The 27,305-nt window shown below is 36.3% G+C and overlaps 2 protein-coding genes across 2 annotated transcripts; both read left to right on the forward strand.

The window, feature by feature from the left end:
• Positions 1-6: 6 nt before the first annotated feature.
• Positions 7-16,272, forward strand: LOC131779964 (TATA element modulatory factor). Its single transcript, XM_059096582.2, has 24 exons — positions 7-268; positions 1,516-2,907; positions 3,471-3,568; positions 3,987-4,090; positions 4,721-4,838; positions 5,064-5,119; positions 5,804-5,880; positions 6,453-6,549; positions 6,963-7,048; positions 7,208-7,269; positions 8,504-8,568; positions 9,102-9,153; positions 9,538-9,642; positions 10,557-10,649; positions 11,269-11,323; positions 11,458-11,559; positions 12,062-12,254; positions 12,418-12,487; positions 12,596-12,679; positions 13,054-13,128; positions 13,409-13,573; positions 14,199-14,324; positions 14,507-14,617; positions 15,077-16,272. The coding sequence occupies exons 1-24, from the start codon at positions 139-141 to the stop codon at positions 15,104-15,106; spliced, it is 3,546 nt and encodes a 1,181-aa protein (XP_058952565.2). The 5' UTR covers positions 7-138; the 3' UTR covers positions 15,107-16,272.
• A 621-nt stretch (positions 16,273-16,893) lies between these two features.
• LOC131779952 (RAD50-interacting protein 1) lies at positions 16,894-27,286 on the forward strand. Its single transcript, XM_059096570.2, has 13 exons — positions 16,894-17,053; positions 18,754-18,995; positions 19,219-19,392; positions 19,750-19,884; positions 20,289-20,430; positions 21,294-21,407; positions 21,774-21,999; positions 22,108-22,245; positions 23,569-23,768; positions 23,960-24,198; positions 25,078-25,258; positions 25,499-25,617; positions 26,046-27,286. Exons 1-13 carry the CDS (start codon positions 16,904-16,906, stop codon positions 26,248-26,250), a joined length of 2,265 nt encoding a protein of 754 aa, XP_058952553.2. The 5' UTR covers positions 16,894-16,903; the 3' UTR covers positions 26,251-27,286.
• The last annotated feature ends 19 nt before the right edge of the window (positions 27,287-27,305 follow it).

The raw sequence follows: 27,305 nt of genomic DNA on the forward strand, positions 1-27,305 counted from the left end.
GTCAATGGTAAACAACATGGCGGTCGCATACATACGTGGATAGCGTTTTTTTCCAGATCTTTTTCTGTTTCCCTGGAAATTTTTTAAAGTATCCCTTAGGCAAGATGTACATGCTGTAAAAAACTCCATATTATTGCCATGAGCTGGTTTGATACTTCAGGATTTTCATCTTACGCTAAAACAGCTTTATCTCAAGCACAAAAATCCATCGACAGGGTTTTGGATATCGAACAAGATGAAACAAACAGTGCCGCTTCAAAATCTTCGGGTAATTTTATCCTTAGTTATTTATTTGATAATTTTGCATATACTTTGTATACTGTTGTTGGAGCGTTGAAGCTTGGGCCCGATGCTATCCTAGACTAGGGGAGTGAAAGGTTAAGAACCTGCATGATGATCATTTGAGATATATGAGATATATTATCACATTCGGTCGATAACGGCAATTTATATTGTGTTCAGTCTTAAACCTGTCACCGAGGGCAGTGTTTCATTTTCCTACAATTTAATTTGACACTACCGAAGTGAAAACTTGTTTACTTGAGGTAGAAAAGGGTGATATTAGTGCATTAATTACCGGTCAATTCGCTACTACAACAAATTCGCCACCACAAAAGTTGCCATCACTGAAAGTCAAATCGCCACCGGTGGCGATTTCACTTTTTCGTTATGTGTAGCTTGTTGAATGTAACTTATATTAAATGGAAGCTAAGATGTAGTAGTACATTGTGAAAAGGGAAAGGAACACAGAAGTTATGTGTAGCCTCTTGATTATGAAACGTTAATCGTTAAGTGGAATAAAACTTTAGCATTTTGCAATGTACTACTACATCTTAGCTCTCATTTAATGTGAGCTTCATATGACAGGCTACATATACCGAAAAAGTCAGAGTGAGAGTTTGTTATGGTGGCAAATCAACTGTAAATCTGAGTGAGTAATGATAAACCCTCAGAGGAAACATTGTATTTTGTTCCCTGAGACCTTAACAATGTTAAGGGCAACATTAAGGGTCAAGGGAAAAAACTACCTGAATCCTCTGGAACCCATCATTACAAATTTTGTTTTACCTCTCAATTAAAAATAAGACATTATATGTGAGTATTACTTTATGGCTCAATTGCAAAATAATACAAGCCTTGATTGAAATTGAAAAATCAAGTTCTCGAGAAAATTTTAGTGAAAAATCATGAGTACACCTTCTCTTAATCAGTAGATTTTTAGGTCTTGTCCTGTTGAATTTCTCTTTTAGTACTTGTTTGGAAATTTGCAACCTGCAATTTTTTTTATCAGTGCAGGCTGACACACACTCCTGTGAATCTGTTATTTCCCATAGGAGTTAGTTCGTTTTGACCCACAGTACACAATACATTCTCCTTTAATCAGGAAACAGATTTTAGTTGAGAGGTGCAGCTGTAGAGTCTTTCTTGTTTATAAGTTATGTTGCAATTTAAGTATTAAGAAAGAAAATTTGTTCAATTACTCTAATATACATTGTTTTCATTGTTTCAATTCAGCCTCAAGTGCACCAAAGTCTTCCCCATCATTATCCTCAGGCACGTCTTCAAAGGATAATTTAACACGTAAAAAATCATCTTCTGCTTTATCTGGGCATTCTGCCTCAAAATCAGCAAGGAAAACATCTTCAGATGTGGACAATTCAAAGGATGGTGAAAGTGATGGGAATTCATTTTGGTCATCCTTCTTTGGTGATTCCTTTTCCTCAGCTGCAACAGAATCCAAAACATCAAATCGTAGAGCTAGTGGTCAGAAACTTGGTTCCCGAATAAGTGGTGGAAAAATAAAAAACAGTGTTGACAGACAGGACAGTGAGGATGCTAAAATATTGAAAGATGAAGACAATTTGCCAAGAGCATTAAAACATCAGAGTAAGAAGAACAGTGTGACTGACACTAGTACAAGATCAAGTGAGCAATCCCAAGCACCCCAGACTTCATTACCTTTGAGGGAAGATTTGGCAAATGTTGGGTGGGACATTTCTGAACCAGATAAAAGTAGCACTATGGCTGTCAATTTTCAAGAGGCTAAGGAACTTACAGAAAGTCCTGGAAAGGAAGAGTTGAATACACACAAGTCACCTGTTATGCCTGCTCTAAGAGGGAGCAAATTGAAATCACAGCAATCAAAACGTTCATCTACCAGTAAGAGTAGAAAAGAGAATAAAGAAGTACTTAGCACTGAAAATAATGCGTGCAAGAACAATATTGAAAATGTTGAGCAAGATGCATTGATTGTTGAACATGACAAAACACCTGATGATAAATCAGAGTCTGTGAATGAACACCTTAGTACAGAAGCTGTGCAGTCTATTCCACTTCAAAATAATACAGATTCACCTGGTGCAAATGAGAATGAACTGGACTGCTCTGAAAAGACAGATGGTTTTACTATCTCAGTTGAAACTGGTGAAAAAGCTCCTGATGTGGATAGCTCTGACATTTCTCAGTCATTGCTTAAAAATTCAACAGGAAACAATGTTGTGGAAGAAATTAAACACGAGGAAGCTGTACAAAATCTACAAGAAAGTGTTAAACCTGTGGCTAGTTCAACACCAAAACACTATGCTAAGGAGCAGAAGTTCACATCACTAGGTACAGCAGTGAAACCTGAAATGGAACCTACTGATGAACACGAAGAAGCTTCAAATGACGAGGGAGACCTACAAGCGTATTCATGTAATCCAGAATCTCCAATTCCGCAGAGCAAAGAAAGCAACACATTGTCAGAAAATGTAGAAGAATTTTTTGCAGAAGCTGCATCTGTTGTTCAAGATAAAAGATTGTTGGAGGACAAATCACAACAGGAAGTTCAAGAACATACTTGCATACATCCTGAAACAGGAAAGGTGGTTGATATGTTGTCATCACAACAGCCAAGAACAAATGATGGTAAGTGAAAAGTACACATTGATTAGTGAGCAGAGTGTTTTGGAAATGTCAGTGGTATCTTTCTTGCTGCCTTTGTCATCACAGATTGTTGTTGCCCAAAAGACAGCAGTAATTAGTACATCAGAGGTACCTTTGAACTGCAAATTACGAGTAACTAATTTTAGGGCTCTCTGTAGATTAAAAGTACATGGTAGGTGTACAGTAGATGAGGATGTTCATTATTTAACCAGCTGTCCAAGGGCATCTTCCTTAGTCATTTTTACCTACTGTAAACTTATTTATATGAACTCAGGAGAAAGAGAGCATTAGGTCTTTTTGTTATTCCTTGATGATGATTAGCACCAGTGAGGATTTAAACTTGTTATTGTTGACCTACAGTAGCCAAATGTTAATTTTCCAAGTGATCAAAATTCCTCTTTGCTCATACAACTAATCATTAATTTTGATAATTATAGGAGAGACAGGCTATATTTAGTTACTTACTGGTTATGGTTATGTGAATGTAGCTTTGGGCCAATCTGACACCATGAAACTATTCTTTTGCTGTTATTTTTTAATTCCAGATGAAAAATGGCAAGAGAAGATGTATGTGATGGGAGATGATCCTAATTCTACTGAAAGCACAGAAGACACAAAGAGGAAAATAGAAGAGCTGCAAAATGTGAGTAAACTACAGATCCAAACTTTGTTTATATAATCATTTATTTGAGTTAACCCTTTAACTCCCATAAGTGACAAACATGTAACTTCTCCCCATTATATCTAAACATTATCCAGCAAACAAGTAATGAGAATACTTAAACTTATCAGGAAGGAGTTGTTAGATCTAACATCACATTCTTGTAACTATGTGGGATTGTATATCAGTCTAAGGGGAGAATTGACAAACACATCATGGGAGTTAAAGGGTACAGTACTTTATTGTTAGAATTCTGTCTTAATTATTAGTAATAACCTTCATCTGCTTTCCAGCAAGATGCCTTTGATTAAATTAGGGTAATTCCTCTATAAAGAAGGATAATATTTTAATAATCCTCAGTCCTGGATACTTGTGGAATCTTTTTTTACCCTGTTTACAGGAAATTTGTAGCCTCAAGCATGTGATTGAAGTACGTGAGAATAAGCTGGTTGAAGTTAGCAAAGAAAATATTGACCTTCAAGAAACATGTGCTGTACTGAGGAGGTTTGCTATATTATCATTGTATAGAGTACTTTTCAGGGATGAGACTCAGAATTAAGAAAAAGATTGTTGGAATGTTGAGGATACCTAGGAATGAAGGACTACCATAAGCACAAGCAAAATATTTGCAAGCAATTATATGCAAATAAATGCAAACTATCATTTCAGGTTTTGACTTGTTTTTTGCCATTCTCTGAAGCCAAAGGTTTGGGGTAGTGCGTATTTCTTGCATGAGTTGTGTGTCAAGTGAGAACTTGGCTTTACCTAATGGCAAATTTATGGTAGATGCCATCTATATGATAGGTGGTAAAATACTAAAATCTGACACTTACTGAGATATCAAGATCTTCTCCTCTTGGACCCAGGACTAAATGGCAAAGTTCCTGGGAAGGATAAAACTGGAAACAGAAGACACTATGATGTCAAGGAAAGTCTTCCTGGATGAAAATTCCATTAACCCATTAACTCCTAGAAGTGAATAATATCCATACATTATTCAGCAAACAGATCATGAGAACACTCTAACTTATTAGGTAGAAGTTATTCCTTTGATGTAATGTCAAGTTTGCATATGGTAGGGTATGTTGTAGCATGTATTAAAAAAATATATTGCAACATATTTCTTACCCTCAGTCAGCTGAAACAAGCTGAAGATGCATTTAGGGAAGAGGATGAGGAAATTGAGGAAGTGAGAAAAGAGTTCACTGTTCGAGTTGCTGCCACAGAGAAGAAATTTCAAGCTGCGGCAAAGGTATGATGACTGCTCAATCTTTAGAATTTTTTACTTCATTGAACATGTAATATTCTTATTCTACAATCCTTGTAGAGAGTAATTCATTTTGTTTCATTTCCAATCTTGTTCTATTATAATAAATTGCTTGTAATGGTGCATTCATGTCTGTACTGAATAGGGTACTGTAATGTATCTCATGTTAGTAGCTAATGGTTCAATGTGTTTTCTTTCATTTATTATCAGGAACGGGATCAGTTAAGGGCACTTTTAGAAGAGACTGAAAATTCTTTGTCCTCAAAGTGAGTTAAGCTCTAAACCTTTTTTTTTTTATTGTAAATACTGATAACACAGGGATTAATATTAGGGTGGAGAGAGTGCTGACATCTCTGTTAGGTAACGGCTGACTTGGTGCAGACAATGATTTATAAAATATTGAAAAATGTTTTTTTGTTTACAAGTAAAACTGTAAATTTCAATTAGATTTTATTGTAAAATTTTCTTGGTTCTGAATAGTCTGTTTGAAGTTTTCTGAGCCACTTTTATATTATTCATGGTTTGATGATAATTATGGAATGTTGTAGCACATTTTGAGAGAGTCTGTCATAGTTTTTGAAGAATTCTGATTCTGTATTTTGTACTACAGGAATTGAACACTCGTCCGACTTATAAATGGTTCAAAATTTTCCTGAATTGAAAGAAGCCTGATTGCTGGTGGTTTTGTTTGCAGCAAAGCCACATGGTTTTTCTTGATTCTGTAATTAATGGTTTGAAGCCTCACACAAAACTTTGCTCTAGGCACACTAGGTTGAAAATTTTTCAAACCAGTTTGGTTACTATTTCCCCCTCTTTGTTTAGTCACTTTGACTGTCCAAAATGGAGGTAAACACAGATTAAACAGGATTTGAACACTTTAATCCAAGAGAAATATTGAACCAAAATATATGCACTTATCACTAAAGCTTTTTGTTGGCTTCATGAAATAGGAATGAGCAGCAATCTGAAGAGTTTACAACCCTACTCAAGGAAAAAGATGATCAAATTGCTCAGTTACTAGAAGAAGGTGATTTTTGCATACTTAAATGTAGCTGGTATTTAAGGTAGAGAAGTACATTGTTTTGTAACTGGGCAACTGAGTGTGAGAACACATATGAGATTGAGGAGAAATATAAGAAAAAAAATTGAAAAGTTGTACCCTTTGCATGATAATTCTTACTAACAGGTACTGATCATGTATAGCCCCAACCCTGCCCTTTCATCTGAGCAACTACAATTCAAGTCTTTCCTGATGGTGATGGTAATGATAATTTTCCATTTGTCCAATATATGCTCAAGTGTCTCTATTTCGAAGCATGTTTCTGGTTTCAACCAAATCATTTGAATCTGAACACATTTCTGGCAATGGTTTTCACAGAAATTCACCCAGATTCACAAACTTTTAAACCATGACATCTTATGAATCATGGATCAGGCCAAGACATAACAAAGTTTGCATTTTTGTTGTTTAACTAGTTGTAGCCACTGTTCTTTTTTGTTTATCTTTTCAGTGTACATTCAGTTTAAATATCCCCTAGCCTGAGGTTTGCATCTTGTATTCAGTTAGTTAGGAGGATTGTTTTTCTGGAATTTCAACAGGTGAAAAATTGTCTAAACAGCAACTTCAAAGCAACAATATTGTCAAGAAACTGAGAAGTAAGGAAAAGGAGAATGATGCACTGATCAAGAAAAATAGGTAAACAAGTGTACTTGAATAATCAAATGATTTAACAATCCTAAGGGGTTTATAAAGCTGAGAAATTGCTGTCTTTACTGCTATTGTAACCCTTCAGTTCTGCACAGACCTTTTTCCAAGCTATTCCATGTGCTAGTCTAGAGAAGCTTGGTCAATTATATAATTTTTTTCACCGTCATTATCATCATCAACAATCAATTTAATACTGCTCAACAAGAGATGCAAGAATGTTTACCCAAATTTCTGCATTAGCACCTAGGAGGCTAAGTCTCCTCTTTTAGTAGGTTTATCCAAACGTCTTCATCTGAGGACAAATCACAATTTTGTCCAGAATCTTTTTTTTTTTTTTTGGCTATCCTTTTCTGTGAGCCCAATTGTCACTCATACTTCGTCTCTCAATTTTTTGTTTACAGCAAATTATTGGAGGAAATGACAGCTGAAAATACCAGACTGACTGAAATCCTGAAGGTTAAGGAAGAAACAGAGAGAAAACAAACAGGTACTGCTTGCCTCTTGTGACACTTTTCACCTCTCCAGACTGCCTTAACCATTACTCTACCTTAAGCCGTCATTAAGAACCAATCTTTGCGTTTAAGGTAATTATAGGCTTCTAACTGCAATGTTCAAGAAATTTCACCAAGGTAATTCTGCTTTTCAGATGCCATAACGCAACTCAATAGTTATGTTGAAAAGCAAGACACACAAGTTAGCAAACTGAAGGTGAGCTTTCCAGCAAAGTCAACGTAATACGACAGTCAAAATAGTGCAGAGCAAGGAACTTCCTAGCAGATGGAAAGAGAAGTTAATCATTGCGTGTTGGGGTAAAATCTCTTTAGCCTTAGAGCTGATTCCTCGGGGAAAAAAATTATCGAAATTTTCTATTTTAACTTTCCTTCAATGTTCTCAACCAGTGTCTCTTTCGAAGAATACTTTTAAAAAGATATGTCGCTGTGCTTGTTTAAGAGATATGGTGGGGCCAAACTTACCCCATTTATGCCTTTACTGGCATTTATCACGCGCGTCATTTCATCGGTTCATGGTATATTTCTGCGGTCGTTGGAAGCAAGTGTTTTTAAAGAAACACTTCATAGTTAGAAAGTCTCGAGCGTATGGAACAATTCGATATACAATATGTGGAAAAAATCATTCAATTTTAGACGGCATCGACTTATCTAGTCGTTGCTTTCAAGGTCATTTGCATCTTCGAGTAACGGGCCTTCACATACGTTTCATGTATATCCTTTTTTCCCTTCGATAAATTTTATTTTTAAATTTCTCCAATTTAAAGGGGATAAATTGTACACCAAAATAATGCTGTTAAAAAATATGGGCCACCGTGCTCGTTCAACAGCTGAAGACTATCGCACCTCTTTAGTTGATCCATTGGTTGACAAAAAACAATACCTTGTTCTCGGAATGCGTGCGCACTTATTCCCCTGATTACGTGATTTTTATGCTCAGGATGTACGGTGCAATACTGAGCTTTAAGGTATTTTTGAGGGTTTTTAGACATAAAGAGAGGAGGACACTAAATTGTTTTGGAGGTTGACATCAATGAGAAATTTTTGGCTGTCTCAGCTGTACCCTTATTTTTTCTAAGTTTTTGTCATTGCATGTTATTTCCTTTTCCATTAAGCACATAATGATAATTTTCAGTGGTTTTGAAATGATAAAGAAAGATTAAATAAATTTCGATGAAACCAACTCACGGCGGTTGTAAGTATAGGTTTCCAGATTTCCTCTAAAAAAAATCATATGATCCGACTACAAATGTAGTGGGCGCCATGTCAACGAGAACATCTACCATACCATTTAAATAATAAGTTTCTAGCTGTACCCACATTGGTTTCGTCTGGGGTCTTCAAGCACCCAGGCCCTATTTATCATATAGAAATCCTCTTGGGCATGATAATGATTGTGATGTCTCTAATTCCTATACTTTTGCTCATTATAGTCTGAATTAGATGATTCAGCGGAGAAGATTAGAAGTATGCAAGCTGCACTGGACAATGCGTACAAGTTAGTACCATGAAAACAATTGGAGCGAATGATAATTCTTTTTACAATCGTGCAAACCTGCCATTTCAACCCACTTCCCTCCTCTCCCAATGTTTAGGGGAGGCTATGTAATTATGGTAGAATTCCTCTTTTTTTTAAAAGTATTTGGTAAAATCTGACACCTGCTAGTTTGAGAGATTCTTGAAATCTATGAAAATCTCAAACCTTTCTTTGAAACTGAGTAACAAGTTTTTTTTTCTGACATTCGTAAGGAATACAGAAAAAGACTCTAAGTTTGGATCACAACTTTCAAAGATTCATGATTTGCCGGACCAATATTTTCAGAATTAACTAACAATACCGTTTGAAGCCCTTAATTCAATTCTGGAAACTATAAAAGCACTCGTGATATTTGCATACGTTTATCTTTTGGATGCAAACTAACCAGGGTAATATATCAGGTCAATTTATTGAATATTTCATTGTGGAATGGATAAGAGGAAAGAGAGCTATTATCACACGCTTCCAGCAACTTTTGATTATTTTTTCTGCAGGCAATTGGCAGACCTACACAAAGAAAATGCTTCTAAAGATAGCGCAGTACAGGTGAGTGGCGCATTTAGCTTCCTGTCTTGCTCCAAATTCACGTTTTTATTTCCGGAATTCTGCGCTTCAAATGAGAATCTCACAAGAATACGAGAAAGTTAATTTCAGAAAAACTAAGTGCGAGATATTTCATTCCAATTGTTTTTGTCTGGAAATTGAATGATGTGTAACGTGCACTAATTTTCTTCATGTAGTTTGTGTATTGTGATCTTACAAACGAAAGTTTCGAAACGAATGAAGGCTGCAGCTGCCCAACAACGACAGTCACTGAATTCCAGATGAAGATCTGAGTCAGAAAACAGACATTCTTATTAGCAGTACTGCACTGATAAATATACTGTTCTCTAAAAATAATCAGTAAAAGTTCGTGATTTTCATTCTCAGGAAGCTGCTCTCAGTGCTGAAATGACTGCAAAGGAAGGTCTACGGATTGCAATGGAGAAAAAAGAAAGACAGTTTAAGAGTGAAACGGAGGCACTAGAATTCCAGGTATTCAAATCATTATGTTAGGTACATGGAGGATGCTCTTCACTGATTGAAAGATTGATCCATGGACCGGTTTATTAAGTAAATAGGATAAGTTTTAAAAGAAACTGTGGTGCTGCGTCGGTGGGGGAGTTTAACAAGAGAATTTTGATTTTATTAACTAAATTGATGATGTAAATTGGCCATAGTAAAGAGTTTCAAAGCTAACTTTTCGAGCGTTAGCTCTTCGTTAGAGTGAATTATGAAGGGCTAACGCTCGTAACGTCAGCTTTTAAACTCTTTAAGGTGGCCAATTTAAATTATCAACTCAGTTGATAAAACCAAAATTATCTTGGTGTACTGACTGATTGACTGGCTGACGGACGGACGGATAATTGGAAGGACCGACGCACTAACTCATTCACTCACCCACTTAGTCCACTGACCGACCATTTGATAGATTGATTGATTTTTTACATCCATTTTGAAATCACTGGTGATCCTTGTAATCTGATTGGCTCCCATTGGTGTGATTTATGTACGAATCCCACCATTTTTTACCTCTTAATGGCATCTTTTTCCCAGCCGTTTAAGAAACTTTACTAAGATACAACAACCAATTGCTTGATTAAAGAAACCAATGAAATCGTAGGAAAATAACAGCTTCAATTTGCAACTTTCTACAAACCTGCTCACCACTGGATCAACAAAACATTTTTACAGACTAAACATCCTGTATCTGAGCAACTCAATTTTTCGATTTCAAAATGGATGTAATGAAGTGGTAACTGAACTGAGGGGAGTACAGTTTTGGTCCGAAATGATACTTGTTATTTCAAATCAAGCATTATGATTTCAGACCAATTTTCACTCCTCTAAGTTCAATTACCTTTATTTATGAATTTACCGACTGTCTTTCTGCGTGGTTCCTGTTTTAGATCAGTGACCTTCAAACTGGACTGCGTCGGGCTGAACAGCAGGCCAGTAGAAGGGAAGACAATCTACGTCAAGAAATAAGTGATCTACAACAGGTTTGATTTAAGAATAATAACAACAACGACGACAAATTGTATGATTCAAGACTTATGGAGAGGTCTGCACTGAGCCAAAGACTTATCAATCTTAATTCAATAATTTCAGATGGCCGGAAAGAGCTGTGTTATTGCATTTTAGCCAAAAACATGGAATCCACGTAGTTTTAACGGAAATGTACAATGTTTGCAGAAATTTGTTTCGAATTGTCAACTGATGTAGAAAAAAAAATGGTTTTGACCGATTGTGACTTAGTTGCCTGTGCAACTAAGCAAAACAGTCGGTAGAAGCATGGAAGTTTGTGGAGTCACGTTAATTCTACGAGATTAAAAAACATTCACTTTTGGTACTTTTTGATTTGTGGATTATGGGAAAATAAAGTTTCATTTTAGTGTTGATCTTAACCAAAAGGACCCCCACTTACTGGATAGCCTTTTTGAGGCTCTTGAATTGGATGCACTTTTCCGATAACGGTGATGTTGTAAGTATTGTTCGCCATCCTGAAGAGAAATTACGAATTGGAAGAAGTGGTGGATTGTTTGAACACGTTTAGATTTGTATTTCTTGTTAAATTTCCTGTTGAAAACGGTTCAAACAGTCATTTTTCCCCTCTTACAGAGGTTACAGGAAGCAGAAGCTCGTAACCAGGAACTCACTGAAAGTGTTACTTACGGTAACTTGAATGTGATTGAATATAATTTTTCTCATAACATCTGCGTAAAAACTTCTGGAGGGAGGAGTAAGTACAGAATGAAGCACATTTTGACACTAACTTCTTGTTCTTCCTTTCGACCTACCAACCCATAGCAACAAGACCACTGTTAAGGCAGATTGAAAACCTACAGAGCAGCTATGGAAATCACACGCAAACTTGGGAAAGAGTGGAGAGGAATTTAACGGAGAGGCTTAGTGAGTGAACCCTTTATTTTTAACCCTTCATTTATCATAACAGTTTTAACTTATGAGAAGTTGGACCGATAGAACATTGCCTCTTACCATGCAAAGCTTTCGAATATGAAAATATATTGCCAGTTGCTCATTGAGTTTAGTGTCGTGCAATCAACGTCATATCTATCACACAGCCAATCAGAACAAAGCTAACATCAATACGTGGCAAATACCGTACATACACTACCTAAATGAGAAAACGTGGACAACCTAGCTGGGAGCCAGTTTTCCCTAGGATTAGTCTAGACGATTTTGCAAGTTTTTTTTTCTAGATCTGTCATTGACACAACGTAGTGAAACAAACGTGATTCATAATTGTAGTACTTTCTTCACGCGATTGAAATTTCTCTACTGAAAATCGAACTGGAACTGAGGCTGTAAACACATTTTTGAGTATAATTGTTTCCATGAAAGAGGCTCCGCGTCTATCAGATTATTCTCGAACAATTACTTTTCCTACCAGATGAGGCTCAGGTTCAACTAGCCGAGGCCCAGGAAAAGGAGCGCGTAGCCACAGAGCATGCGCTGGAGTTGAACTCCCGCTTGACAGCTGTGGAGTCACAGCTGGCGACATACCGACAGGACAAGTCACGACTGGAGGCTACATTGGAGATGGAACGAACGAGACTGGAAACTGCTGAGGAAGCGAGAAGCAGGTACAAGTACTACTGAGAAGATTGCAAATGAAGTGTAATCTGGTAATTTCCTCTTATGGAAAAAAACTGTAATTTTTGGCGGTCAGGAGACCTAGAGTCACATTTTCAGGGTTGAAGTAAACTTTTTTGTGTAGATAAACTAACTTTGTGTTTATATGTTCAGGGAAACTGCTAAGATAGAGGCATTAGAGATTAAATACAGAAAAATGATGGAGGATAACAACTTGGAGAAGGTAAGAGTCGCTAGCAGTTTTTAACCATTACTGTACTACTTATGCTGGGCTTATCTCGTTATAAGTCACTCGAATCATTTTGAACACGTGTCATGTTTGTTCTTCAAGGCTTTACTTGAACAACAACTCGCCGTAGAGAAAGGCAAAATGGAAACAGAAAAGAAGAAGTTTCAACACGCCATGGAAGAGAAAGTAAGCCTTTGAATTTGACGAATTGGATGTCGAATGTTCAACTCCTGAGTTGCATGGCATTTTAGATTAACATGTGGCTAACTGTTCGCATCAGTGTTATCGAAAGTGTCTTGTGTAGAAAATTGAGAGGAATTTTTAAGGATTTTTCGATGATTTCATTACATGTTTCTCCTGTAAATAACTTCTCTTTTACCCCTTTAAGAATGCACACAGTCCCTGAAATGTCTGTAACTAGTGAAAAAGGAGATTTGTCTTAGATAGACCTTGATTGTCAACATCTTACTGTATTTCACATGTGAAGGAGATTTTTTAAATCTTCGCAGATTCTCTATCCGTTAACTAAACAAGGTTTTTTATACGATGCTCTCTTATAGGAGAGAAATTTACTTCGACAATCTAGTATTTCAGGAGCACCTCCCTCTCCCACGGCCAGAGACGACTCTTCGCAGGTTTGTAATCTTACGAAATGAAGAATTTAAGACTTCTCTAATGTCTTTCCTGTTTAGTGTAATCAATTCACCGTCACGAGTTTCCACATATCGTACATGGACTGTTACTCCATCCACTTGAAATTAACCAGCTGTGAATCTCCCTCTTTTGGTAAATGCGAAACATCCTCTTTGATTACTTATTCATACGAAGAAACGTAAACTATTGAGAACTTTACCAGTTCTATCTTAACTTAACTTTTAATTAATACACTTCATGCTGTTGTGTTCTGTTCCTTAGGACGAAAATCCCGTTAGCTCCCCTCACAGGCCACTTGGACGACAGGGTAGCACTAGTAGTGTTATTGATGGCATATCGAGGGGAATCATGGGAGCTGGCACCGCCATGGTCGAGAGACTGCAGGCTCAGGTCAAACAAAAAGATGGCGAAATTCTACTTTTACAGGTATCACTTTGTGTGCAACCGTATATTGTCTCTTACTTGGTGACCCGAAGTTGCCCCTAAGCATAAGACATTTCTTGCCATTTACAAAACTTCACAAACTTTGTTAGCTCACTTCATTGATAGTAGTTAACGGTCATGTGTCGAAAGTAAGCAAGTTCATTTGAAAAAGGGTTGAGAACGCAATGCCGAGTCAATAGGAACTTCGATGCTTGGGAATTATGCATCTAGAACCACGCGCAGTAAAACAAGACATGTTGGAATTGAATAAAGGGGGTAGGTGCTGCGTCGGTGGGAGAGTATAACAGGGTAATTTAGTATTATCAACTGAGTTGATGATTTAAATAGACCACTGTAAAGAGTTTCAAAGCTGACGTTTCGAACTTTAGCCCTTTGTCTCGGATTCACTCTGACGAAGGGGCCGAGCTAACGCTGGAAACGTCAGTTTTGAAACTCTTTACGGTGGCCTATTTACGTTATCAACTCAGTTGATAATGCTAAATTACATGTTAGATCTGGCGAGGTATTTTAGCTTTTAGTAATTGTAAGACATCCGAGGTAATTTCACTGAGGACTATACATGTGGATCTATTTTTTAACTAACAAAGGGGAACGTCTTTTGTAACAGGAAGAGATAACTACGCTACAAAAAACACGTGATGCCGTCACAGAAGAACTAGCGACACTCACTTCGAAAATGGAGAGTCTGGAGGAAGATAGTAGACTTTTAGCTGATCTACAAACACGATACAAGGTAGGTTGGGTTTACCAAATCTACATTAATATATCCCCTCCCATCTTATCCACTCTACTGTCAGTTGATCCGCTCAGTGGCACATGGAATCCGTTAAGGTATAATTTTGTAACACAGTTTGTATATAGAACGCAAAGAGTGCTTTTTAATTTTGATATCCGGGATACTTGGTATTTCCCTAGGAACTCGAACAACGTCATAACGCCGTGCTTCAAATGTACGGTGAGAAAGCTGAGCAGGCTGAAGAACTGAAAATGGACTTGGAAGATGTCAAATCCATGTATAAACAACAGGTAAATATGCAAAATTTAACATAGACTCCAGTGATTTGTTGTAAATGCAACCTTCGAACTGTCGGAGAGTATAGTGTTGAACTCTTTGATCGTTTTGCTCGTGATTTATATTTCAATCTCGAGTTCTATAATCTTCAAGTGATGCCCGAAATCATTATGTTGCATTTTCCAACGAAAGCGAAATGTATTCCCTCGCCTCTTTCCGTCGAGGAATATAAATATGAACAGGTGCAGGGGGAATTGTTTGCCTGACCTTGCAAAAGGCTTTTGGGTGATGTAGGAATGACTACCATCCCACCTTGGAAAGTAGCAAGAATTCGACGTCTTTTTTTTCTCTTACAGAAAAGAGAGCAAGGGTGCTGGTCACTTTCGTCGTAATGCTTTGTAAATTATTTCTCTGATTTTAACAACACACCTTGTGTTGCACTGAGTTTAAGCAAGAATTTTGTTTATTTACAGATTCAGGAACTCCTGGGAGCCGCAAGATGACACTAGCGTAGAGATGAAGAAGATTATTTGCGATAAGTCCATTCTGTCGAAGACGAAAAATTACATCTAAAGAGCGTTTATTTGGACTCATTATGGACTGAGAATGATTGGGATAGTGTGGCCATTCGGCCTTAATCGTTTTAATTACCACTCTTATTCGTCGATTAATTTGAAGCTTCAACATCCCCCCCCCCAGGCAACCCCCTGCGCATTTGAACTTTTGAAGATTGGTTTGTCCAAATCCTCTCCCCCAGGGGCAAAAATTGAGTTCAAATCCTCCACTCCCTTTCCTTTTTTTGTTAAAAGTTAAATCAGTGACAGTGACTTTCTACGCATTGACCAAGCTCTATGACTGAGACCTTGTAGACTTTTCATTTTGGGCTATTCGATTGCGAAAGTGAACTTCGGTTTTTAACACTTTAAAACGCCTTCATATTTAAAAGATATAAGACTTGTATTCCGCTAGAGAGACTGGACACTTTAGGTTCAATTTCCCCACCCCAGTAAAGCAAGGTTCAAATTCCCCTCCCCCGAGGTACCGACGACGGTCAGATGCCCGTGCGTTGCGCTGAAAGGGGGGGGTGCTGGTGGAATGTTGAGGCTTCGAGCTGATCGGTGCATTATAGTAATAGGAACAGAAATAATATTATCTACGAGCGAATTAATCTTAGGGTTTTGGTAAACCATACGTGTATTTTTTAAAACTTTTTAAAATTCCCTTAGTTTACCGCGGGCACAGTCTGTCTAATTTTAGAACAATAAATCACTGACAACCGAAAATACTGTCGAGGGAAAGATTTAAAAGTAAAAAATATATACGTTAATTTAAGGATTTTTCAAAGTTTTTTTTGGTGGTTGGGAAGGGGAGATGAAACCATCCAGGCATGAAAATCGTTGGTTATAGGCCAATAACACACTTTGGTTAACCAAAAATCCAGTTCGATTATTATCGTAGTTCCAGTTGATTCCAGTAACAGGAAATACGCTGGACTAGGGAAGGAACCTGTACTGCATGCACTGATGAATTTTATTAGAGTTTGAAGGCAGTGTATTGGGGGGGAAGTGTACAACATTTCGCTGGGAATAATTAAATATATATTTAACAGCAAGATGTGGAGGGCCCATTTTGTAGAATAAACACTGATAACTGTAATAAATGAGTAGTTGTGGACCCTTTTATTCTTTTCTCTCTTCTTCTCTACACCACCATAAAATCAAGAATCTTACGCCACCATTCGTAACCTATTCCAAGGGAGATTTTAAAAATGGTAAGTTGTGAATTGAAACATACTTATCGTTGTCGGTATTCGTGGTTGGTTGAGGTTCCCTTCGTAGTTTAAGAACTATTTTAACAATAATCATGAAAATGCACAACATAAGCCTTTGAAGAGGTTGCTATCGAAAGGACCAATAACAGTGGCCTCCACCTTACTCCAACTCCTTTCCTCCCCTTGCTCCTTTTCTTCCCGCTTTTCCCGACTACTTATTGTTGACTAACGAGACTGACTCCCAGGCTTCAAGTACTAGTCAACCTTATTCCGTGGAGATCCACTAGAGGGTACATCTTAAAGCAAACGATAAAACTTAACTATGAGTGTATTGACTACGATGAATAACCATATCCTTTTATGTGAGAGGTAACCTTTTTAAGTCACGCAACGAAATAAATGGCGACGAGACTGTTCATTTAACCGGAAGTTGTGGCTCCTCTCCGGAAGTTGAATGAAAAAAAAACCGTGCGGTATCTTATCATTACCAGTCCCTCTCCATAATTATCAAAGAGGTAAGGGGTCTAAAATGGCGAACGAGATTTTCGAAGGCGAAAGTTTGAGCCTAGAACTAACTCGTTTTCTGGACAAAAATGTTGGAACAGAGAAATCATCGGCAGCTTCCATTAACTGTCTTCTAAAAGATGTTTTGAAGAAGAAGAAATGTTTGGAAACGGAGGTAAGCGACCTTGGTTAAAACAACATTTTTGGTTTGTCCTTCCGATCCACCTTTTCAATACTTCACGTGTAAAGAGTTTAAAACTTAGAGCTAATGTAAGCTTGATATGACTAAGGAAGGAATTCAATTTAGCACTAAAAGTAATATGTGTGAAAGGATGTCGTCTTCACCAAGGGAATTCTATTTCTGCGGAAATTAGAAATTAGTTATTGAAGGAAAATTGATTGCCGTCTTATATTTTAAAATCTTGTTATAAAATAATCATATTTCCATGATGAATGGATAATGAAAGGTCAGTTGTGGTTTCGATGTAGCCTTTTCCGTGTGAAGGCTGCCTTATTCTTACATTTGTCAAAGAATAATTGGGTAAGGCCAATTAAAGGATATTTGTTGATATTTCCGTTTGTGTCTTTTCAAGCCGAAGCTGACCGCTTAACCTAAATCAATTAACAATTTGAGAGAAAGTATGTCAATTATTCATAATGGCATTCTTAACTTACAACAGCTGTCATCAACAATATTATTTTGCTTTTAACGAGATCTATTTTATTCTTCAAACAGAACATGTTAAGCACTTCCAGTTTAGACATATGCATGTTAGTCTTTGTTTTCATAGGAAGTAGACCTCCAGGTTATAAATTTATAGTAATTAATATTTATCAAAGCTTTATGGAAATGACAGTATGTGTTAATTATCCATAACAATGGAGATCTTATTTTAAGCTCTCTGACTAAGCTTGTTATGTGTCTTATGTGATAATTGAAAATTTTTTAACATTTAAGGGGAACATTCCATTAATTTACTACATATTTTGGCCATACATGTTTTTTAGGAATGTTCAGAATTTCTTTTTCCCAATAATGCCTGTCTCTTGCTGAAAAATTGATCATCTGCTTTCACAATCAGGTTCAAAACATGAACCTAAGTTAATGGTCTATATTTAGCTACCATGGGTTTTCTGTACAGCTTATAGATTGACCATTCAGACTAGCAATTACATGGTCATGGGCCCAACTCCTGTTGGTTGGAAAAGAAGTTACTTTCCAAGTATACCTGTATCAGTGATTGAAAATGTCATTCTATTTATATTGTTACAAGGGTGAACAAAGTATAATCTGAACCCTTTTACCCAGACTGACTTGCATCAAATTTCTCTTTCCAATAGCACCCCAGAATCACATCTTAAGGTCTTGAGAATGAAGGAAATGATCACCAACTAAGGATAAAGAAGCTGTTGATTACTAAACAAATTCCCCTTGTCAGTATCTTGGGAAATGTATAGAAAACAGTATGGAAAATATGTATATATTTATATATATAATATATGCTAATATTAGGGTGTAAGGGGTTAAATTGCAGACCTTGGTGTCTAATTTTCCATTTCCCCATAATTGAGTTTCAGAGTACTAGTATATATGTTAGACATTCTGCATATTGCAAGGATCAGCAGTATTGAAACCATAGTACATGTAAATAAGAATATGAAAGGATTCTAGCCTGGCCATGTAGTAAAGAAAGGTGTTATTTGTTTCCTCATCCTTAACATCTTTTATTGATTATAAGTAGATTTCAGAAGTATACAATATTGTCTTGAGAATTACCAGTCAGTGAGAGACTTCAATAACCTTATGTGTGTCCTTGGATTACAAGGAATTGCATGTATTTCCAAACAATGACATTGTATTGTTTTTCTGAATAGTTACAAGAGGCCCAGTGTAGAACACCAGATAAGATCCAGGATGTGCTTGACAAAGGTTGCTCAGCAGTGAATGAGGTAAAAAATCTTCAGCAACAACATGAGCAGCTTACATCTAGAGTTGACAACCATCTCAAGAAACTTCACCCCCTAGCAGAGCGTTTGTCCAGTTTAGTAAGTCAAATTGCAGAGGTTGAGAGATTCCGAGCATACGTGAGTTGGATACAGAAGATTGAGTCTGTCAGGTAACTTTCAAGCTTTAATTAATTTTTAATGTACAAGTGAATAACAAGTATAGTACTCTTCATAACAAGATCTTCTTTATTACTTTTTGAACTGAAATGAGAAAGCTTCTTATCAATTGAGCACAATATCTTTTGTATAAGATAGATTGCTTCTAGTTGTAAAGATTAACAGTTCAAATTTATTTCATGATTTAAGTAATTGGTGTTTTTGCCTTTCATAAAGTTGTCAGATTCACCAGTTTGTTGAAGCTGGGCAGTTGAACTGGGCGGTAGAACAGTTGTCAGTGCTGTCTGAGCTTGCACGGTTACTTAGTGAATCAGCGTGCTGTAATTTGACCAAGTTTGTGAAGGAAATGCAGTTACATTGGCAAAACATTCTTCTCAATAAGCTAGCAAGGTGAGTTAAACAAAAAGAACAAGTTGGTCCAAATTTGTACTAATCGCATTGAAAAATTGGAACCTGTCAATCAGCTGTGTTCTGACACTTTGATGTTCGCTGATATTTAAATACTTAAAGTTTGAGTTGTTGAGTAAATTTGTGCCAAGTGAAGTAAAACTAGTTCAAGTTAGCAGGGAAGTTGAGTTAACCAAGTCTAGGTTAGCCAATAGTAAATGACTGAAAAAATAGGGTCAAACCCAGGGGAAATCCAACCTTGTTCCCTATAAACACAATTAGAGTTAAACTGGGATCCTGTTGCCTGCAGAACAAATGTTCATAATATAATTAAAAGTGATTATTACTTTTCTGTCACAGTGAATTTGATGAAATCATGAAAGCTCTAAAATGGCCTTTCACTTCTCTCTCCACTGCACCTCCACTATCCACAACATCAGATGATTACAGCAGACTAGAAACTGTGTTTATACTTTTGCTCAAATTACAACAGTTGTATCCTTTTAAAGCATTATTTTAAGAAGTCCATGCAAATTCAAGTTTTTCTTAGTTAGAGGGTGGTAGCATTAATGTAGCATACAGCTGCACAATTTTATAAACACTGATAATGGACAAGGAAATGATACATGTACATTAATTCCCTGCAGATGGATGCAGACCTCAAGTGACTTGAACAAGAAGGGGTCCAAATTTTTCAGTATTACCACAAGTTAGGTTTTGATCAAAAGCAGTGATACTATTTGACTATATTATATTTATTTGAGATATTGATATTAGACATGTGTTCTGCTCACTCCTAAATAGAACTGATGTGATCGTCTGTTATTAACAATTAGATATTGGATAAAAATTAAACATGGTTATTATACTTGACTTGAACATTTTACCCTATTTTTCAGCAAAGAAATATCTGCAGGAAATATTTCTCTCAGTAGAAACAAAAGTGACATCCTTCTGCCACTTGACTGGCTTTTGAAGCCTTTTAGAAAGAGATTTCGCTTTCACTTTTATGGGAATAAACAAACAAACAACCCTCAGAAGGTAGTGTATCAAAAAAATTAATTAAGAAATCTATCATGATAAAATGACTTAGAGACAAAATGGTCAAAAACCTAACTGTTAATTGTGGTACATACTGTTAAAGCCATAGCCATTTACTTATTACATGTAGTTACAAGGCTTTTCTTTTTATTGGTTTACTGCAGCTGTAATCATTACCATTACAATTTCCTCAAATGTGATTGGTGCATCACCTGCTTTATATTTCACTAGTCACTCTGTACAGCTGTAATCGGACAGTGTAATTGGAGAGTTGGCTGTAATCAGGCACTAGTAATTGGACAGTTGAAGCAGCCAAGCGCACTAAGTCCACTCAGCTAAATCCACCAATCACAGAATTGATCACAATAACCATAGCAACAACCCCTTACCCTTAAAAAAAAATGGGAAATCTCCAAATTTTTTGCTTTAGACATTGTCCCCACGGGTGATATTTGTCCTAAATGTTTTTTTTTTCTATTTTAATTTGGAAATTGTAATGGTTATGATTAGTTGGTATCAGGACTTTGTATCACCCAATTCTGTCTGCAATCATACTGTGATTGACAAATTGGACTCCTGCTTCATGGTCGTCTGATTTTGTTAATCACTTGTATGATTACAGACCGAATTAGTCTCCACTCAGTCCTATTACCATTATTAATAACAGACTTGGGATTTTAAAAGAACAATCCAGTATCTTCCACTTACTAGGAAGGGGGAATATCAAAGCTTTCAAACAAGACTATTATCTGTTCATTAAGCTAATTAAATGTTATTCCATATAATTCATGTAATTATTACAGTCCTATAACTTTTTAAACAGGAAAGGATGACCCATTATGTGCATTTTTTTGTTCTTTTAGCCTGAGTGGTATTTTACACAAGTTTTAAATTGGATAAAGAATCATAGTGACTTTCTAGAGCACACAATTCAACCCATTCTTCAAAGGACAGAATATGATTTTGTTCATGCCAAGGTAATGTGCACAAGAACCATGCATGTTAGCAAATTATTCAAAAGTGTCTATATAGAACACAAATCATATCTGGGTGTTATTTCACAAAAACCTGTGTAATAACAAAAACCAATGACTAAAAAAAAATCAAGCAGATCGGGTAGATTTTTTGAACCAGTTAGAGAGAAAATTGGAGAAAAAGCATTGTAAGTAATCTCAGAATACTCAGGACACTAAATTTAAAATTGTTGTTAGTTTTTAGTTTTACTTGATCAGTTAAAATTAAGATGTGTGATTTTGTATAAAAATACCCAATGTAACTGGGTAGTCTTGAAAAACAGACAAGTCTCTACTGATCCTCTATGATTTTCTTTAAATTATTTTCAGACTGAGTTTATATCTGGGCTATTAAACGTTGTGGTGGAGAAGTTGGAGCACAGCATCCAAAGTATAATTGATGATGATGATTCTTTTTCTCACTTTGTCGACGAATTGTTATTATTCAACAAAGAACTTCACATGGCTCACAATTACAGCTCTACTGAACACAGCTGTTTGCACATCCTAACCACTGAAGCTTGCTTGCAAAGATGGGTAGAGTTAGAAAGAAAATGTTAGTATTGAGCTAAGCTTCAACTTTGAATTTTCTCTAAAAAACTTGGCTGGTGCTTACCCAATGAATGCTGAGGTATCACAGTTTCTTTCTTGATGTATTCCACAGATGCTGAGTCAAACATGAATTCAGTTTTGTCCTCCTCATCAGCATGGACACCAAAATACAAAGATGTTAGTGATGTAGATGACACACGAATTCCTGAGTGTGCAGAAGGATTTATGACCCTTCTCTCTGTTATAACAGGTACATGGCCAAGCTAAATATAATCCCAGTCATCTTCTGAATAATAATTGTATCATTGTGCTGTTCAGAGCTTATATGTATGGTTGGATCGGTGGACATATTTGGTGGTGTAAGCTGAAGCTGTTAAAAAATCAGCCATAAATTTGTAAATGCAAATGATTTGGATCGAATCAAAAGACTGGCATAAGAAAGAACCACGAAATTTTTCTATCTAAGCTTGACCTTTATGGTATATCTGGGAATTCATTAAAATGGTTCAGTTGTATTTGGAGAATGGTACACAACAATGCTCAATAAGTCCCAGAACAAACTTAATACTCATTACTAGATGCGAATTATTTCAAAAATAGGTTAACTTATAGTGGCACCACATTGTAGAGTAGCCTTCCTTGGGAGGCTTAGCAGGTGGAATCCTCTGGGTCATTCAAACAAGAAATCAGCAAAGTTCTCAAAGGCATAACATTCATGGAAAGCAGCAATAAATTGTTAAAAAAATAATTAATAGTTTTTAATCCTTTTGTACATAGCTGATGAATTGCCTGTGATTAAATAATAATGAAAGTATAATAATAATGATGTAATCTTGACCTTTGACTGTCACATTCCTGTTACAAAGCGAGTGAAGCATAGTTGGCATAACTAAAGTGTTGGCTTGTTTTTTTTCCATGCACAAAGAAAAGATTATAAAATCATGAAAATAATTCTCCTTACCATCTGACATTTCTTATGATGTTATTTCAGAGGATTTGTATTGAATCAACTTATTATCCTCTAATTGATAATTTTCTTTTTTTCTCATCACTTGTCCCCTTGGTATTGTATTGATATTATAAGAAAGAATTTTGACTTTGGTCACTCGTGGGAGTTAAAGGGTTAATCATCCATAAGTATCTCTGAATTTAGTTTTTGTTACTGAGACTGTGGTTGAGATGTACCTACTGACATTAAGACTAATATATAGATTTAGCCTAAAAGCGGAGCTCGCATTTTTTTTCCCCACACGTCTCAAGGGCACAATGCCTTGCCCCAGCCAGGACTAGAACCTGGGTTGTCCGACTCGGAGCCTGGTGCACTGACCACTGGACTACTGGACAAAACCATGGCGTTGGCGTGCCCGTGGTACAATTGACCATGCATGTTAAAAGTAGCACCTTGTACAGTCGTACAGTTGTATGGTTGTACATCCAAATTTTTTCAGCTTGATGGGTTACTACTATTTTGTATAATTATGGGGCTACACTCTGCAAGCTCCGCTATTAAATATATGCATTTCTTAAATAAATAATACCAAATTGAGTTCACTCTCATTTATCTTGTCAACAGATCGATATAGAAAATTACCAAATGTGGAACATCAGGAGCAGTTTCTAGAAGTGCAGTTATTTCTTCTTAAGAGATTTATCTCCAGGTTGATGCATGAGGCAGAAGAAACAAAATTTTCCCCTGCTGGACCTCATTACTGTTCAGTTCTCAATGCTGCTAATTATGTTAACCTAATACTTCAAGAGTGGAGTGAGCAAATGGTATTTTAATTTTCTTTTATCATTGTATGTGCATAGTGTATTTCAAGAGTGAAGTGGGCAAATGGTGTTTTAGATTTACTCTTATCAATGTATGTGCAGGGTGAATTTCATAGCAGCTTTTCTACTGTAAATACAAATTCTCTTAAACAGCTGTCATTCATGGGGAACCTTTTAATTGTTTTTGTTTCCAGCTTTTCCTTAAACTCTGTGAACATCGCAATCCATCTATTGGCTATGTAAAGTCTGAAGATATGTTTGGCTCGGAAAACCATGTGGGAGATGATGAAGAACAGGGGGTTCCTTATATGAAAAGTGTATTTGAAGAAGTAACACAATCTTTACAAGATTTAAAGGAACATATGATCAGTGATCTTGTAGAGCATGTTGTAAAAGGATTTAGGACACTGAGCAAACCCTACAAAAAAGAGAAGTAAGTCTGACACGTTGATTGAATGTTGTATAAACCATAAGCTCTATTTAAACAAATGTTTGAAGAAGAGGTGTACAACTTAGTGTCACTATCACAGCAGCAATGTTGTGGTAGCTTGCTGCCTTTGCATTAGACTCTGTGCATGCCCAAATTCCATTGCAGAGGCAGCATGCAGACCATAACATTGCATGTGTGTGTTGTTTTTTGTTTACTTACATTGTAGTTGTTGTATGCATGTAGTGTTTGGTTGTGCCTGTTGCCATTGCAATCGACTGTAAGCATACACACAGCTTGATTGCTACAGCTAAACTGCATGAAGTACACATCTCTGGGAAGTTATTGGAACAATAACCTTAGACAGATATCAAACCCACACCCCTTATAGTGTGGACTTAATGTACTAACTATTGAATTAACAACATGTTTCAGTACATGAAATTTCCTTGCACAAGCACCTGTGTAAATACTTTTAAGAATGTTGCGAGTAAAATGATTAATTAATATTAACTAATTAACATGTTTCAGTACATGAAATTTCCTTGCACGAGCACCTGTGTAAATAATTTTAAGAATGTTGCAAGTAAAATGATTAATTATGTAATAATATCTGAAGATGTGAATCTTTGAAGGTTTCACTGAAACTTAGTCAGTTCTTTTGATAGAGATGTTTCAGTATACTCTCAGCTTTAGATATTACAGGGTGCATTTTAGTTTATTGCCACTGTCTTCCTGGCTGAACAATTCTCAGATTTGTCAAAATAAGTGAATGTTAGAGAATCTCTTCAATAACCTTTTACCTTTTTGTGCAATCTCAGTGTGAGGAGTATGTTAATTCACAGAGGATGCATCTAAACTTTTTCACTGTGATTTACTTTACAGGTGGCATGCATTTCCCTCTCCAAAGGATGTTATTCTCATGACCCTGTCATCATCAGCATGTGAGATGTTATTGTTCTTAAAGGGAAGGTTTCAAATTCTGCAGGAACAGCTGGCAAGCACTATTTTCAGTGCAATATGGAAAGATCTTGCAAAGGCTCTAAACAAGTTTATATACAATGAGGTAGGGAATTTTTTGTACAATAGATTTTGGCAGAATCATAGGCAAACCATATATCAATCATTGAACCTTATAGGGTTTTTTTGTTCTAAAACTTTTCCCAAAAGCACTTTTGAAGTTAATCTTCTAGAGCAAGTTATGGTTTGTGCCAGTGAATTTTATGGTGTCTAGACAAGCTTAAGATAAAGTATTTTTCCTTCTAAGAACTATCAGTGGCGTTTTACAAGGATTATATTTCCACAGATTATCCTGGAGTGTCATTTCAATGAAGGAGGTGCAGCACAGTTACAGTTTGACCTCACAAAGAATCTTTTCACATTATTTTTGGAATACACACAGAAACCAGAGAATTTCTTTAAAGAGTAAGTTACTAAAAGCATGGCCCTCTTAATTGAATTACTGACATTAAGCAACTGCTTGCAGTTAAAGCAAAGTAATTCAGCATTGATTAAATACTAGAGCTGATTACAGTGTGGACAGGGGATTTCAAAAGGTGGCTCATGATACCCAGGAGCCAGTCTACTTAAGGGTAACTTGTAATCACAAGATACCATATTCATGTTGGGATTTCAAACTCTTTGCTTTGCTTTAGAACAAACTTTCTACTTCTTGAGTAATAATTATTGGATTTTAGCATTTGTCAGCTTGGTTTTATTTGACTCAGCCCTGGGAAATAGAAGCATCAGGCCTCGTGGTTTGAGAATAAACTTTAAGAGTTACTTCATCAGTCACTTTTGGCAATTTTTTTTAGTGGACACTTTTGAAATGGTTGACTACTTTACTTATCCAGGGTCAAGGAAGCCTGTATCTTGTTAAATCTCTTGCCTGGATCTGCAGTATTGCTGAGGGATTTGCTCAAGTCTTCAGGGAGTGACAGCAGTGAAGAAGGCATTTGTCCAGCAAGTGCTGCATTACAAGACATTGGGGTGTATAGATTAACGTCGGCAGATGCACTGAAAATTATCAACCTTAGAGTGCATTTGCCAAGTGTATAACACTTGGCTTTCAAACATATTCAGAGGAAATTTGTCTTGTTTGAAAATATCCATACCAAGAGATATCTCTTGCTCCATATCCATTTCTGGGAGAATTTGCCTGGTTTGAACTACACAAACCCCCCCCCCCCCTCCAATACTATAGTAGCTGGAAATGAACAGGTACTTAATTGTAACAAATGAAAGTTCAACAATAATTTAGACTCTTAGTTGAGCAAGTAGCAAAGGGGAGACATGAGGCTAACATTTCTAGTATTTATAGTCATTTCCCTCTTGAAATCTGTATTATGTGAAATTTTTTTTAACCTTCCTATGGCTGGGTATGCATAATCTCGTCAACCACAAAGGCACATTTCTGGCCATTTGTTGGTTTGAGAATAATCTGTCAAAGGGAATTTGAAAGCAATTGCAAACACTGGCCTTCAGGGGAAACAATGATAGGAAATAAATATCCTTCTTGTTTTTGTTGATCAACAGCTACTATTAAAGTCTTCCAGTCTTTCTTCTTAGATGCCTCTCGCTCTTTATTTCTTATGAGAAACCTCATTTGAGGAAGAGGCTATAATTATATATATTGTGTAGTCTAGGGTTATATAGAAGCTAAATGAGCCCATGTCAAGACAATATCAAAGAAGAGGTTAAAGTTTACACTGAAAAGTGCCTTTGAGCCATCTGTGATATTGATATTTATTGTAAAACAAACATTTCAAAAAATTATTTTTATTGTATCTCAATTCACATACAAAGGTAATCTTGTGTCATGTTCCCTTACTAGTGAGCCACAAGGAAAGTAACCAAAAAATATTAAGGGAAACTATTTTCAATTTGTTAGTACACAAGACTAATTTATGGCTTGACTATAAAATTATGAATTGAATTGAAATAAATTACATTAAGTCCATATTAGATAGAAATTAGTAAATATGTCCAGCCAAAATTTCAAAAACTGTTTTCAAATTAAGAGATTTTTAAAGAGATGTTTGTATTGTAAAACTACATGTATGAACAAGCTAATGTATCCAGAAATTATTCCTGTAAATTTGCAACATTAAATT

Source organism: Pocillopora verrucosa, chromosome 8, assembly GCF_036669915.1.
Source record: "Pocillopora verrucosa isolate sample1 chromosome 8, ASM3666991v2, whole genome shotgun sequence".
In the NCBI taxonomy this organism is placed as follows: domain Eukaryota; kingdom Metazoa; phylum Cnidaria; class Anthozoa; order Scleractinia; family Pocilloporidae; genus Pocillopora; species Pocillopora verrucosa.